Consider the following 12,830-nt stretch of genomic DNA (forward strand, 5'->3'; position numbering starts at 1 on the left):
AATGTTGAATTCTAATGATATGCAGGGAGAAGTATCGGGGGAGAGTGGGAGTGGGCTGATGTCTTTAACTTCCTTTGAATGCATTTAAACCCGATGGGTTGATGGATGGACAGATACGTAGTAAAGCACATATAGTAAAATTTAGAATCGAGGTGGTGAGTATATGGGTGTTCACTGTAAATTTCTTTCAACTTTGAAAATTTTCATCATAAAATTTGGGGTGGGGGACAGTAGTTGCAGGACTTATCCAGGGTGTATACACATGCCGCCATAACCACTACTCCCTAAAGCTGTTGCCCCTCCCCCCCTAAGCTAGATAAAAGAGGGGCATTGTGGAACTGCGAGTAATACGCACAGCTTCAGGGCTTCTGGTGGCAGAATATTGGAATCCAAAACTATGTTTGTTTGTTTGTTTTAATTCTCTGCTCCTGGGGAGTGTGGGCGGGTGGGTGGGCTTTGAGCCTGGAACCACTCTCTCGGGAGGCCGGGAAACTTTGGTTAGTTTCAAGAGGCCCACGTACCCATTCCTTTGTGTATCTAGATTCACTCCCACATTCCAGGGGCTGGGATTCCCAGGGGCAGCGCGGGGCTGGGTACACAGGTGCGGCCGAGTTGCGTCTGAAAGGGACGGAGCGCCCTCTTCTGGCCCGAGAGGAGCCCGCACCGCTCAGTAAGCGCTTGACCCGCCTCTTCAGCACCCACTCCCCGGATCTGCGCGCCTGGGTTGGGAGCCGCAGCCCCCCGAGCGCCCGCCGAAAGCCTGCGAGCGGAGACTAGCCCTGGGGCGGCCCCGCGCGGCTGGGAGGCAGCAGACGGTGGAGTCGCTGGCGCCGGTGACCGCGCAGCTCCACCTGTTGCAGCATCGGAGCGAACAGGCAGAGCAAGGCAGAGCTCGTCGCGCACCTCTGCTCCCCCGCGTCCGGCTGCGGTGAGGAGTGGACCTGGGGGCAGTCCCGACAAAGCGGAACAGAAGGGATCTCCCCGAGAGGTGAGACTCGAGCGGGGCCGCGGCTCCAGCGCCCTCTGAAAGGCGGGGCCTCGGGGAGAGGCCCCTAGTGGTTTGCTGGGCGGGGGTTGGGGTGGAGGTGGAGGGGTCTTGCCGCTGGTCTGCAAGGGTGAGGGACAGCGCCCCCGCGCGAAGCCGGGTGGGCGCAAAATATCTGGAGTGCACCGAGGCAGCCAAGTCCGGGTAGAGGAGACGGCACCGTCTGGAGTCAAGGTCCCCTCCGGCCCCCCATCCTTGGCAGCCTCTCCGGATCTGGTGCTGTCCGGCGGCGCGCGCTTCGCTCCCGCGGAGCCAACACGTGCGGGCCGAGGACGCGCCCGCGCAGGACTCAGAGGCCAAGGGCGTTCTGGTCCGAGGCCAGGCGCGGGAGGCTCCCAGGGGGAGATTCCACTAACTTGCTTCGCTCCCTCATTCCACCCTCCCTTTCTGGTCTCCTCCTCCAGCCGCTCGGCCGGTGGACGTCACTCTGCACCGTCCCTCTGTCCACCCGCCCGAGACCTGTTCCAGCTTGTAAGACCCGGCAGCCGGGCCCTTGACCCGAGGGGCCTGAGCGTCCGAGCGACGCCGCGACTGGGACGCAGCACCGCAGATCCACCTGCAAAGCCAGCCGACTGAGACCCCGCGTCCGAGCCGTCGGCTTGCGGGGCGATGGTCGAAGGGCTGGAGGCCGCGGGGCTCCCCCTACCCTCCAGCCTCCGACAGCCCCCGACCTTCGCTCTGGGCGAATTTCAGCTCGGCCGGAGTGTGCCCTGAGGACGCGCTCCGCCCCCGCCCCAATCCGAGCCGCTCCGGCGCCGGGGCGGAAACAGCGCCCGCATCCTCGTGCCGAGCAGAAGCCGGCTCTGCACCTCTTCGCTCGGACCTTCAGCATTTAAGAGAACTCCGCGACGGCGAGAAACCGGATTTGAAACTAGGAATCAGGGCGGGCGTGGGGGGCTGGCGCCACTGGAGCAGTCGCGGCTGCGGCGCAGGGAGCCGCCGGGCCGGGGAAGGCGCCCAGCGGACATGGGCGAGCCGGCCGTCGCGCGGCCGGGCACTGGCTGAGCCCTGACCTCCGGGGAGCCTGGGCGGGTGTCCGCCCGCAGTCACGGCCTTCCGGCGCGGGGCTACCCGGGGCCCGACCATGGCCTGCCGGGGTTGCGGCTGCGGCTGCGGCCCGGGCCACCTGAACGAGGACAACGCGCGCTTCCTGCTGCTCGCCGCGCTCATCGTGCTCTACCTGCTGGGCGGTGCCGTAGTCTTCTCGGCGCTGGAGCTGGCGCACGAGCGCCAGGCCAAGCAGCGCTGGGAGGAGCGCTTGGCCAACTTCAGCCGCCGCCACAACCTGAGTCGCGAGGAGCTGCGAGGCTTCCTCCGCCACTACGAGGAGGCCACTGAGGCCGGCATCCGCGTGGACAACACTCGTCCGCGCTGGGACTTCACCGGCGCCTTCTACTTCGTGGGCACCGTGGTGTCCACCATAGGTACGTGCGCCGCACTGGAGAGAGGAGGGGCGGGAGGACTCGCTGGCATTTTCCTGGAGGGGCGCTTCCAAGGCGAGGACGGCGCTTCTCAACCTTGCGTTCGTCCACCGCTCAGCCGGCTGCACAGGTGTGAGCCGTTGCCTGACCCACAGGTGGTATTGCTTCCCGGCTTCTCTAAATGTGATGTATTAGCTTGTTGTAAATGCAGAATCTCAGCTTCTCCTCGGACCTCCTGGGTCAGAATTTGCGGTTAACGAAGTCTCCAGCGGACTTGAATGATCCTTGAATTGGAGCTGCGTACTGCGCTGTGGGAGATTTTCAGTCTAGTTAAGAAGACATTGTTTGAGTTCGTGTAACTTTGGGGAGAAAGCTTACAAATTGGGACAGGAACCTGTAAACATTTATTGAGTTAGTACCACGCACAAGGCACTGGGCTGAGGGCGGGGGTGGAGGGCGGCACAAATTTAGAGTCTGCCCTTAACTTCAAGCTTACAGAGATCAGATTGAATACCAGATAAACTTAGAATGCTGAGGATGGAAACTGTTTCCTACCTGGAAGAATGCGGGAGAGGTGACCTTTGGGCTGAATCCTATGTTAAATATGACTTGGGTTTTGCATTCTGGAGGAGGAAAGAACTGCATTCAGGGACCCCAAGAAGGCCTCCTGGCTAATAGGATAAAGGGAGGTCTTTACTGCCAGTTTAAGGAGCTAGATTGCATCTGTAGGCAACTGGGAGCCATTGAAAATTTTTGAGCAAGAGTGTGGTATAGCAACATTCAGTTGTGCCATTATTCCCAGCAGAAGGAAAACGTCGGGTGTCTTTACACCCCACCCCTGAAGATTGTTCGCCCTCAAAACATAATCAAATTATAGGGGAATTGGAGATGCTGTGTAAGTTTCAAAGAAAGAAGAAAGCTGGAGCAGAGGAGGGGGCTTTGAATGGCTTGGCTGAAAGGGAGTGGCTGCCAGCTGCCAGGGCCAGGAATAGCAACAAGGCTCACAGTGGCAAATGTCACAGGGTGCAGGTGCTCTGCAACTGTGGCCCCTGTCCTAGCAAGAGAGCTTGTCAGTGAGGTGGGGTGACAAGGTGAACTTCCTTGAAGCTCCCACGCATGGTAGTCTTTGGTAGACATTCTGCCAGGAGAAGGAGCACAAAGTATAATAGAGATCAGCCTCAGGCCCGATTAGCCAAGAAGGATTAGTCTAGAAGCTCCGGGCTTCAGTTGGTGAGTAGGAGGCCAGGAGAGGGGACTGTTCGATCAGGGACACATGGGCTGTATCTGAAGTGCCTTGTCCCAAACTGCTTGGCTCCCAACCCCCATCCCACGCCCACATCCCAACCCATCAGGTCCCAGGTGGCTCTGGCCATCAGCAGATCGTTAAGACTGGGTGTCTGGCAAGAAAAACTGTCTCATTCTCTGCGATATCCTGAACACGGGCCTTGAGGAGGGGATAGAGAAGGAGTAATACCCTCCACGGTTCTCGCCTGACAGAATTCTCTCCACAGAATTCCCTAAGTCCTTCATTGCGTCACCTCCATGTCTCAGAAGACAGTTCCAGAATTTCTGTGTAGTGAGCACTTGGGTGAGCAAACTGATAGGCAAATGAAACTCCGCTTGAATCTGCTATGTTTACATAGCAAGTGCTACAGAATTTTTATTTAGGTCGAATAGTTACGTGGGTTGGTTTTGATGGGAGATTGGAGGGCTAACTGCTCCCCCCACCACCACCACACATCACCTCTCAGTGCTCCCCTTGGACATGGAGGTAGGAGGGAGCAAACTGTGCTTATAGACTGGTGAACATCAATGCCATAAGAACTGAGAATGTCTTGGATGGGTGGGTATGTAAGAGGTGCAAATATAATAACGTAGCCTGGTGGAACCGAAGGAAACCTGGACAGTCTGGAGTGGGAGCTGTCGGTCCTGTCCCTGTAACTTGGGCAGGTGTCTTAACCGAAATTCTGAGCCCCATCCTTCTCATCTGAGATGTCTTCAGGGTGCTCACCTTGGTATCTGTCACATTGTAACTGTGCAGTAAATATTAGTCCCGTCTGTCACCCATCCCGCCCCCTGAGCCTGGCCCTTCTGCAGAGTTCTTGTGAGGGACAGGGTGCACATGTAATGAATGTTCTTTAAAAACTACAAAGCACAGTGTAAGTATTTTTACATTTCTAACATTTCCTTTTAAACTGTTTCATTAATTGCTGTTGTAATAATGCACTTGCTGCCCTTTATTAGGGTACATATTAGGCACATACTGTGCTTATTATGTGAATGACATGCAGCTAATTGCTGCATGACAGTCACACTTAATTTCCTTTTTTAAAATATGCTTTATTGATTATGCTGAAACAGTTGTCTAAATTTCTTTTCCCTTTGTTCTCCTCCACCCAGTGACCCCCCTCCCTTCAGTTGTCCCCCCACCTTAGTCCATGCCCATTGGTTGTGCATATAGTTCTTCTCAACATCTTCCTGTCTATTCCACTCCCTCCTACTATACTTCTTAATTCCTGTACCATCTCCCTCCCTTTCCCCCCTTCCCCCGCCCCACTGACCTCCCCCCAAAATGTTCCCCATACCTATAATTCTTTTCCCACTCTCATTGCCTACTTAGTTTGCCTTTGTTTCTGTTCCCTAGCTTCTGTTGTTGGTTGTTGTGATGCAGTTTTCACTTTAATGTTCATAGTTCTGATCCTCTTTCTCCTAAACAAGTCCCTTTAACATTTCATAGAACAGTGGTTTGGATCTAATGAACTCCTTCAGTTTTACTTTGTCCTGGAAGCACTTTCTCTGTCCTTCTATTCTGAATGACAGCTTCGCTGGATAGAGTAATCATGATTGTAGGTTTCTGCTTTTCATTACTTTGAATATTTCTTGCCAGTCCCTTCTTGCCTGCAGAGTTTCTTTTGAGAAATCAGCTGATCGTCTTATTGGGACCCCTTTGTACATAATTCTCTTCCTCTCTTTTGCTGCTTTTAAGATTCTCTCTTTATCCTTAATTTTTGACATTTTGATTATAATGTGTCTTGGTGTGGTTCTCCCTGGGTCCAGTTGTTTTGGAACTCTCTGTGCTTCCTGGACCTGTAAGTCTTTTTCCTTCCCCAAGTTAGGGAAATTCTGCTTCGTTATTTTTTCACATCATTTTTCAATTTCTAGTTCTTCTTCATCACCTTCTGGCAACCCTATGATTCAGCCGTTGGCCCGCTTATAGCTGTCCCATAAGTTTCTGAGCCTCTCCTCATTTTCCTCACTTCTCGTTTCCTCTTTCTGCACCGATTGACAGTTCCTTCCCTATGTTTTGATTTGTTGATTTGATCCCTGGTTTTCTTTCCCTCACCACTAGTTTCATATGTGTTTTCATTCATTTCAGCAGGGCTGGCCTTCATTCCTTCCCGCCTTGTTTAAGATCTGCTGTTAGGTCTGTAAGCATTTTTATAACCAAAGCTCTGAACTGTGCCTCAGAAAGATTTCCTATCTGCTGAGACGTTAGATTAGATATTTGCTGTCTGGTCAGCTGTGTCACTGGGATCTCTATCATGATCTGTGCCATCCTGAACAGTTTTGTGTTTATCTTTGCTTCCTGGGCAGGGCTGTCACACCTCCTACGCTATAGGGGGCGGAGCCCTGTGCACTTGTCACAACCAGGTGACCCTTCTCACCACACTGTGGCACTTTGTGTCAGGGCGGGTGTGCAAGATGGATTCCTACCGTTCACTCTCTGCTGAGAGACAGGGAGCCTCCTCCTCCATTCCCACGCCCTCCAGCCCTAACAGTCCAGGTAAATGGGGGTCTGCCTTCCCCAGCGCTGGAATCGCAAGCTGACGGGTTTGGTCTGCAGCCGGGTTTGCTCCCCAGGTGTTTCTCGCCTCCCCTTAAATACGGGTGTCCGTGCTTACTGCTGTCCCGCCGCATCACTGCAGCTGCTACCACCAGCACAGCTTGAACTCTCCTTCCCAGCTTCAACCCTCCTACCCATCCGGACGAGCACAACTTCTTTATAACTTCATACGTTGGACTTCCATGTAGCTTTATTTTCTTGAACTTCTGGTTATTTTTGGTTTTGCAGTAGATGTATTCCTTCTTAGTTGTGGAGGGAGACAGAGCGTGGCAGTCTAGGCCTCCATCCCACACTTAATTTCAATGAACACAACTTCATGAGATAGATACAATTATCTCCATTTCATAGATGAGGAAACTAAAGTTCATGGTCTTTATAAAATAAAGTATGAAGAACAAGTTAAGCCATCTGTAATGATATCACCTCAGGTTAACCATTGTTAACATTTTGGTGCATTTCTTTCTTTATTCCCCCCCCCCCCATGCACCATTTATAGCTTGTATTTTAATCATAACATTACATGATGGTGTTTTTCTTCTAAAAGTTAGTTCTACTCTCCTTTATTCTGCAAAGACTTTGAGGTAACACAACAAGAAAGTGTACCATAAAATAATCATGAAGTGTAAATAAAACTTCAGGATCAGGGGAAAGAAGAAGAGAAATATGGGAAGGTGCTCGAGAGAGCTTTGTCTTAGTTTAGGTTTGCTCAGAAGTGGACCCCGAGCGAAGAATCTGAGTTCAAGCAGTTTATTGGCAGGTGCAATGGATACGGGCAGATGAAGAAGGAAGTCAGTCCATCTAGGTATGCTGTTAGGTAGGGACCATAGTGGGCAACTGGTACAGGCAGATCTTGGAGATATTATGGTTTTGGTTCCAGCCCACTGTAATTACGAGGTTCGTAACCTTTTTTGCTGGTAGAGGGTCTTGCCTTCCATTTGGAAAAAATGCAACACCTGGGAAGCACAAGATAGTGAGCCACAATAAAACCTGTACTTAATCCCAAGTGGAAGCTTGAGAATATTGCAAAACTCATGACCCAGAATGATGCCAGACAAGGGAGCTGGGTGTTAATACACCCACACCTGTCAGTAATTGGTTAAAAGTTCCATGGAAGGCAGAGAAGCACAAGCTTATAATTCCCAGGTACTTCTGGCCTGATTTTTCATGGACAGCCAAAGGGTAACCCAGTGACAAAGACATAGGCACTGGCCATTTGAAGTCAGGCCAGTGGGACTAGACATGATTAAGGGGATTCCAAGTGGTGGCCAAGGGGTCCACTGTGACAATTCAAGCTACAAATTTGGTTGCAAGTGCCATAGCAGACCATGGCCCACCCTGGAATTCTTATCAGAGCAGAGATTCCCTGTTGGGATTTCATATAGAAAACATGGCATAGGACAGTGGGTGATGTTCACAAACAACATTTTCTTGGAAAATGCAATTGAGGATTTCACGTAACTGTTGTCTAATTGAGACCTTTGTTTTAAAAGTCAGAGAAGAGTGGAAAACAGTTTGGCAGTTTCTCAAAGGGTTAAAAATAGAATTACCAGACGACCCAGCAATTCCATTGCTAGGGTATATATTCAAGAGAATTGAAAACAGAGGCACAGATGGGTATTTGTACAGCTGTGTTCAGTGCAGCATTACTTACAATAGCCAAAAGGCGGGCACAGCCCAAGTGTTTATCGACAGATGAATGGACAAAATAATGTGGCACATACATACAATGGAGTATTATCCAAACATAAAAAGGAACGGAATTTTGATGTATCCTATCACAGGGATGATAGATCTTGAAGACATTATACTTGATGAAATAAGCCAGTCACAGGAGGACAAGTATTACATAATTCCACTTATATGAGGGACCTGGAATTAGCAAATTCTGCAGGGACAGAAAGTATAACAGAGGTTACTGGGGGCTGGGGGAGAAATAGAAGGTCTGTTTAATGGGCAGGGCATTTTGGGGGGGGATGACAAAATAAGTTTTGGGTGTACATGGTGCTCATGGTTACACAACAGTGTGAATGTGTTTAACGCCATTGAATTGTACATTTATGAATGGTGAAAGTGGTAAATATTTGGTATTTTACCATGATTTTAAAAGTTGGAGCAGAATATTAAGACACACTCAGGGATGTTGATTTCTAAAGAGACCGGTGATCAGACTTGAAGCAAGAATCAATTTTCAGTTCTGCTCAGAGAAGGAGATGGACAGTGTAGCTGGTTAATGGTCCTTTTGTAAATATCTTTTCTCTCCAATAGGCTTTTGTTAGGAGTTTGTTTCTGTGTTTGCCTGTGTATTTGTAACTCAGCTTCTGTCCAGAAAGGATTTGAGGTCTTTTGCGTATAATATGGTTAGGGTAGGCTTTCAGTTACCCCCAAGTAGCTGAACACAACAAGAGTTTGCTTTGTACACACAAAGCCTGACATGGGCACGGTGACTCCCCAGGATGGTGGTCTCCTAGGTGGCCCCGTGTTCCAGGCTTCTGTTATCTGTGGCCCCTTTTTATCAGCTCATGCTCCCAGAAACTCCCGGGAAGGGGGAGAAAGGGCTGAAGAGTGGAGCGCCAGCAACTAATTGGCCCCCACCCGGAAGTGACACAAGTCACCTCCACACACATTTCATTGGCCAAGTCAAGTTACGTGGCCACACCCAACTTCAAGGACACAGGGCACCACATTCCTCCTATGCATCCAGAAGTAGATAAGACTCACTATTGGTGAGCCGCACAGATACATGAGGACAGGTCACTAGAAAGGGAATAGTAATGGATCTGAGATACTGGGGCGATGAGAAACGTAGTAGGATAGGACAGTTGAGCTGCAGATTATAAAACACAGAGGTATATGTGAATAGGACCTGCGTAATTGCCAAAAGGGAGCTCCAAATTTGGCTCTGAGTTTTCCAGTTGTCAAAATATTAAGAGGCAAAGACAGCCACTAAATCATTCCCCTTATCCAGGCTGGTTGCTTGGAAGGCACCCAATGTTTTCAGACTTGAATAAAAATTTCCCCTACAGATGATCCTCCCTGCAGCCTCTGGGCCATAAATATGAAAGAGAACCATGCGCTCCTACACCCCTCATTGCAAGGTGCAATTCAGTGAAAACCCCTCTGCTGAAGTCCGGAGCCTCATAGGGCAAGCGTGCAGCTCCCGGTGGCATGGTCTGGCAAGGACATTTATAATTTTCTGCGGGTGGTTCCCAGGCTTTGGGGTCCAAAAGAACTCACCAGAGGGAAGTGTGGTGCTTGTTAAAATGCAGGTGTTTGGGCGCCCCCTGCAGGTCTCCTGATACAGTGCACGTGCATTTGAAGAAACTTCCCAAGATGGCTCTGATTTAGGCAGGACAGGGAGCACACTTGAGGCATATATGATAGGAGTTGGCATAGGGCTGAAAATTGAGACCACTCCTGAGGATCCTCACTATTCACCGGTGGTCTGGGGTCATCAGTATCAGCATCACTTCAGCCCTTGTTAGAAATGCAGAGTCTCAGGTCAACCCCAGACCCATTGAACCCACCTGCTCTTTAACAAAACACCCAGGCAAGTCGTAGCCACACTGAAATTTGTTGTTTTGTGACATTGCTCACTAGGACAAGCGCCCCTGTGCTTTGGAGCTGGAGTGGAGGAGAGCAGAGATGTGCTCCTCAGTCGCCTTGGCGGACCTCCTCACCAGCTGCTAGTCTAGTAGGTGGTCCAGACAAGCGCTATCCAGACGCAGGGGGTGCCCTGGGCACAGGCTGAGAAAGTGACCCTGGCGTGGGTGGGTCTGAGGAGCTCAGACACAGAGATGACAAGCCCCTCCCCGGTGGTGAGCCACTCAAGGTAGATGACCAGATTTTCAACACCAGTTTGAATCATTTTAATTAAACAGAGTTATACTGGTGCCCCCTTGTGACCCCCGGTGTGGCTGGTGATGGGCACTTGTGTAGCAGTATTCTACAATACAGGGTTCTTGTTGGGTTCAGGAGCTGGGCTGACAGGCGTGTCATGTGGCCTCATCAATACGCGAACCTACGTGGCACTGAATATTGTTTTCAGAATCTGTTTTATTTTTCATACGTGGACATACAGCTGAGGAAAGAGCTTTTGAAATTAAATTATATCACGTTCAAACAATAAAAGATTGGGAAACACCATTTTGCAGTATGAAGCTATAAACTGGCATCAAAGGTAATGAACAGGCCTTCAGAAAGAATAAGACATCCCATGATGCATTAGCGGAGGACACACGTTAGCAGGTGTCATTCGCGTCGAATAGGCACTTTACATTTCCCAAAACATTCGCACACAAACCTTGTGAGGTAGGTGGAGCAACGTTTCATTTTGGAGAGAAGGAAACTGAGGAACAGAGAGCATAAATATCTTACTTAGGACGATACATCTTTAAAGTGACAAAGTCAGATTTAGAAACAGATTTTGCTGTGTTTACCTCCGATGATTAAAGAAATACACATTCATTTTAGGAGACTGGGAATCCATAAGAACATATTTTAAAAAAGTAGAAATCACCCGTAATTCCACCATCCATGAAGAACCCTTGTCAACAGTGTGGTGTATCGTATTATATTGAACCTAAAGTGCTAAAAGTTTTTACTGAATCTAAGATGAGTCATTATTTTAAGTACCATTAAGAAAGAAAAGAATGTGCCAATTAAATTCTGACATGCAACTGTGAGATCATCCTGATTTAAGAGATGCTTTAATGCTGGGAAAAGGTACATCTTAAAATCACTGAAATAGATCATATTCTGTAGCTGGTTGTTTCCCATATAACCATTATAACATGAGCATATTGTTGTAATTAAGTAAAAATGAATCTCACGATCATTAGAATTTCTTTGATTTATGCTCAAGTGGCTTAATTTTAAATATTTCTTTAGAATACTTTGCCCTGACTAGTGTGGTTTGGTTGGTTGGGCGTAGTCTTGCAAAGCAAAGGGTCACCAATTTGATTCGCAGTTCAATCCCCCAATAGGACTCATGCGAGAGGCAGCCAGTCAATGTTTCTCTCTCACATGGTTGTTTCTCTCCCTTTCTTCTCCCTCCCTTCCCCTCTCTCTCTCAAAATAATTAACTAAAAAACACGTAAGAGTTCATCTTCTAATCTTTTCCCCCATTTTTCTGTCAGGGGCAAGGGGAGGTTGTGTTAATCATTGTGTCTGTGTGCTTTAGATTTTAAGGATTTTAGATCTTTGTCGCGTTTGTGTACTTTTTATCTATTATTGTTTTCTATTCTGTGTCTATTATTTAGATACAGACTTGGGATAATGTAAGAAGGCAGATGGTCTGATTAGCAGAACCTCGGGACTTGTGTGATATTATAATGGCTGTGATTCCTATATCCAGGGGTATGGAGACTTATGTCATCTGTCATAATATTCACAGTCCCCTCAAAATTACATTTCTCCCATTACCATGACAACCACTGTGCGGGCCTCCAGGACTTTTCATCTCCACTTTGGATGTATCTGATCCCAGAAGTTACTTCCCGATTCTACCTGTGAGCTTTTGGCATGTCAGCCCCGTTATCTGCATCTTGCGTCTTCCCTCATATTAAGCATCTGATGAAGACCACGAAGCATTGGCCTTACAGACCATCCATGGCCATGGTTTTCAAACTGTGTTCCAAAGAGCCCCGGGGTTCTCTGTGGCAATTGAAGGGCTGTCTTCAGGGCCAAGGGGACCCCTCAAGTTCTTATCTCTGTTATATATATCTGTCTACGTATGTCCAAAATATTTATCCTGTTCCATTACCTTTTTATTGACTACTACATGTAGTAGAAAAGATTTTTATAGCACCATATACACTCATTTTGACAGGCAGCTTTTTCTATGGTTTTTCATAAATTCAGGTGCTCTCTGTGTCTGAGATAAATATTCTTATCCATTCTTTGTTTAGCTCTACCTCATCTCTGGTTTTATTCAAAAAGACTGCTTTTTAAATAGTTTTGTATGATTGGCTATATAATTATGCTTTGATTTATTTCTAAAATTTTCAGGTAATGATTTGAGAATGTGCATTTTCCAGAATCCTCTTTTCTCTTTGACTGTTTCTTTGTGTCCTTGTATCTGTGTGTGTTCCAGCTGGGTTTCTCTTTATGTTGCAGAATTTTGGAGCAGGAGAGAACTGTAACCTCCAAACGCACTCCAAGCCTAGTGAACACACCCAAAATAACATTTCAGCTGTGTGTTTCAGGGCATATAAATTCAATGTTACTGATTTCAGCACTTGCATGACTTATTTTATTAATGCCATAGTTTACCTCTTAATGCTTTAAATGCTAAAATCTATTTTTAAACTTAGATAGGATGAGATTCCTGCAATATATCAGCAGGTATGTCCTAACTTTAGACTGTCTTTCTAGTTGTAATTTTCAGTAATTTTTTTAAGTAAACCACTTAATGTATTTTTATATTCTTTTTTTTTTAAATCAGTTTTAGACTTTTCTCTTTGTAGGGGCCTTTGCCACACTTAATATTGGGTCTCATTTGCATTATCTCTTTTTGTTCTTT

The 12,830-nt window shown here is 48.0% G+C and overlaps 1 protein-coding gene across 1 annotated transcript in view; it reads left to right on the top strand.

Annotated features, from left to right (window-relative positions):
- The first annotated feature begins 2,113 nt into the window (after nucleotides 1-2,113).
- Nucleotides 2,114-12,830, top strand: part of KCNK13 (potassium two pore domain channel subfamily K member 13) — a 61,276-nt gene continuing 50,559 nt past the window's right edge. Inside the window, exon 1 of the mRNA XM_090272118.1 lies at nucleotides 2,114-2,469. Within this exon, the coding sequence (XP_090128244.1) occupies nucleotides 2,130-2,469 (340 nt within the window). The 5' untranslated portion in view covers nucleotides 2,114-2,129. The remainder of the gene's footprint in view (nucleotides 2,470-12,830) is intronic.

The sequence above is a fragment of the Furipterus horrens genome, unplaced genomic scaffold (assembly GCF_987537825.1).
Source record: "Furipterus horrens unplaced genomic scaffold, mFurHor1.1.pri manual_scaffold_3, whole genome shotgun sequence".
Taxonomy (NCBI): domain Eukaryota; kingdom Metazoa; phylum Chordata; class Mammalia; order Chiroptera; family Furipteridae; genus Furipterus; species Furipterus horrens.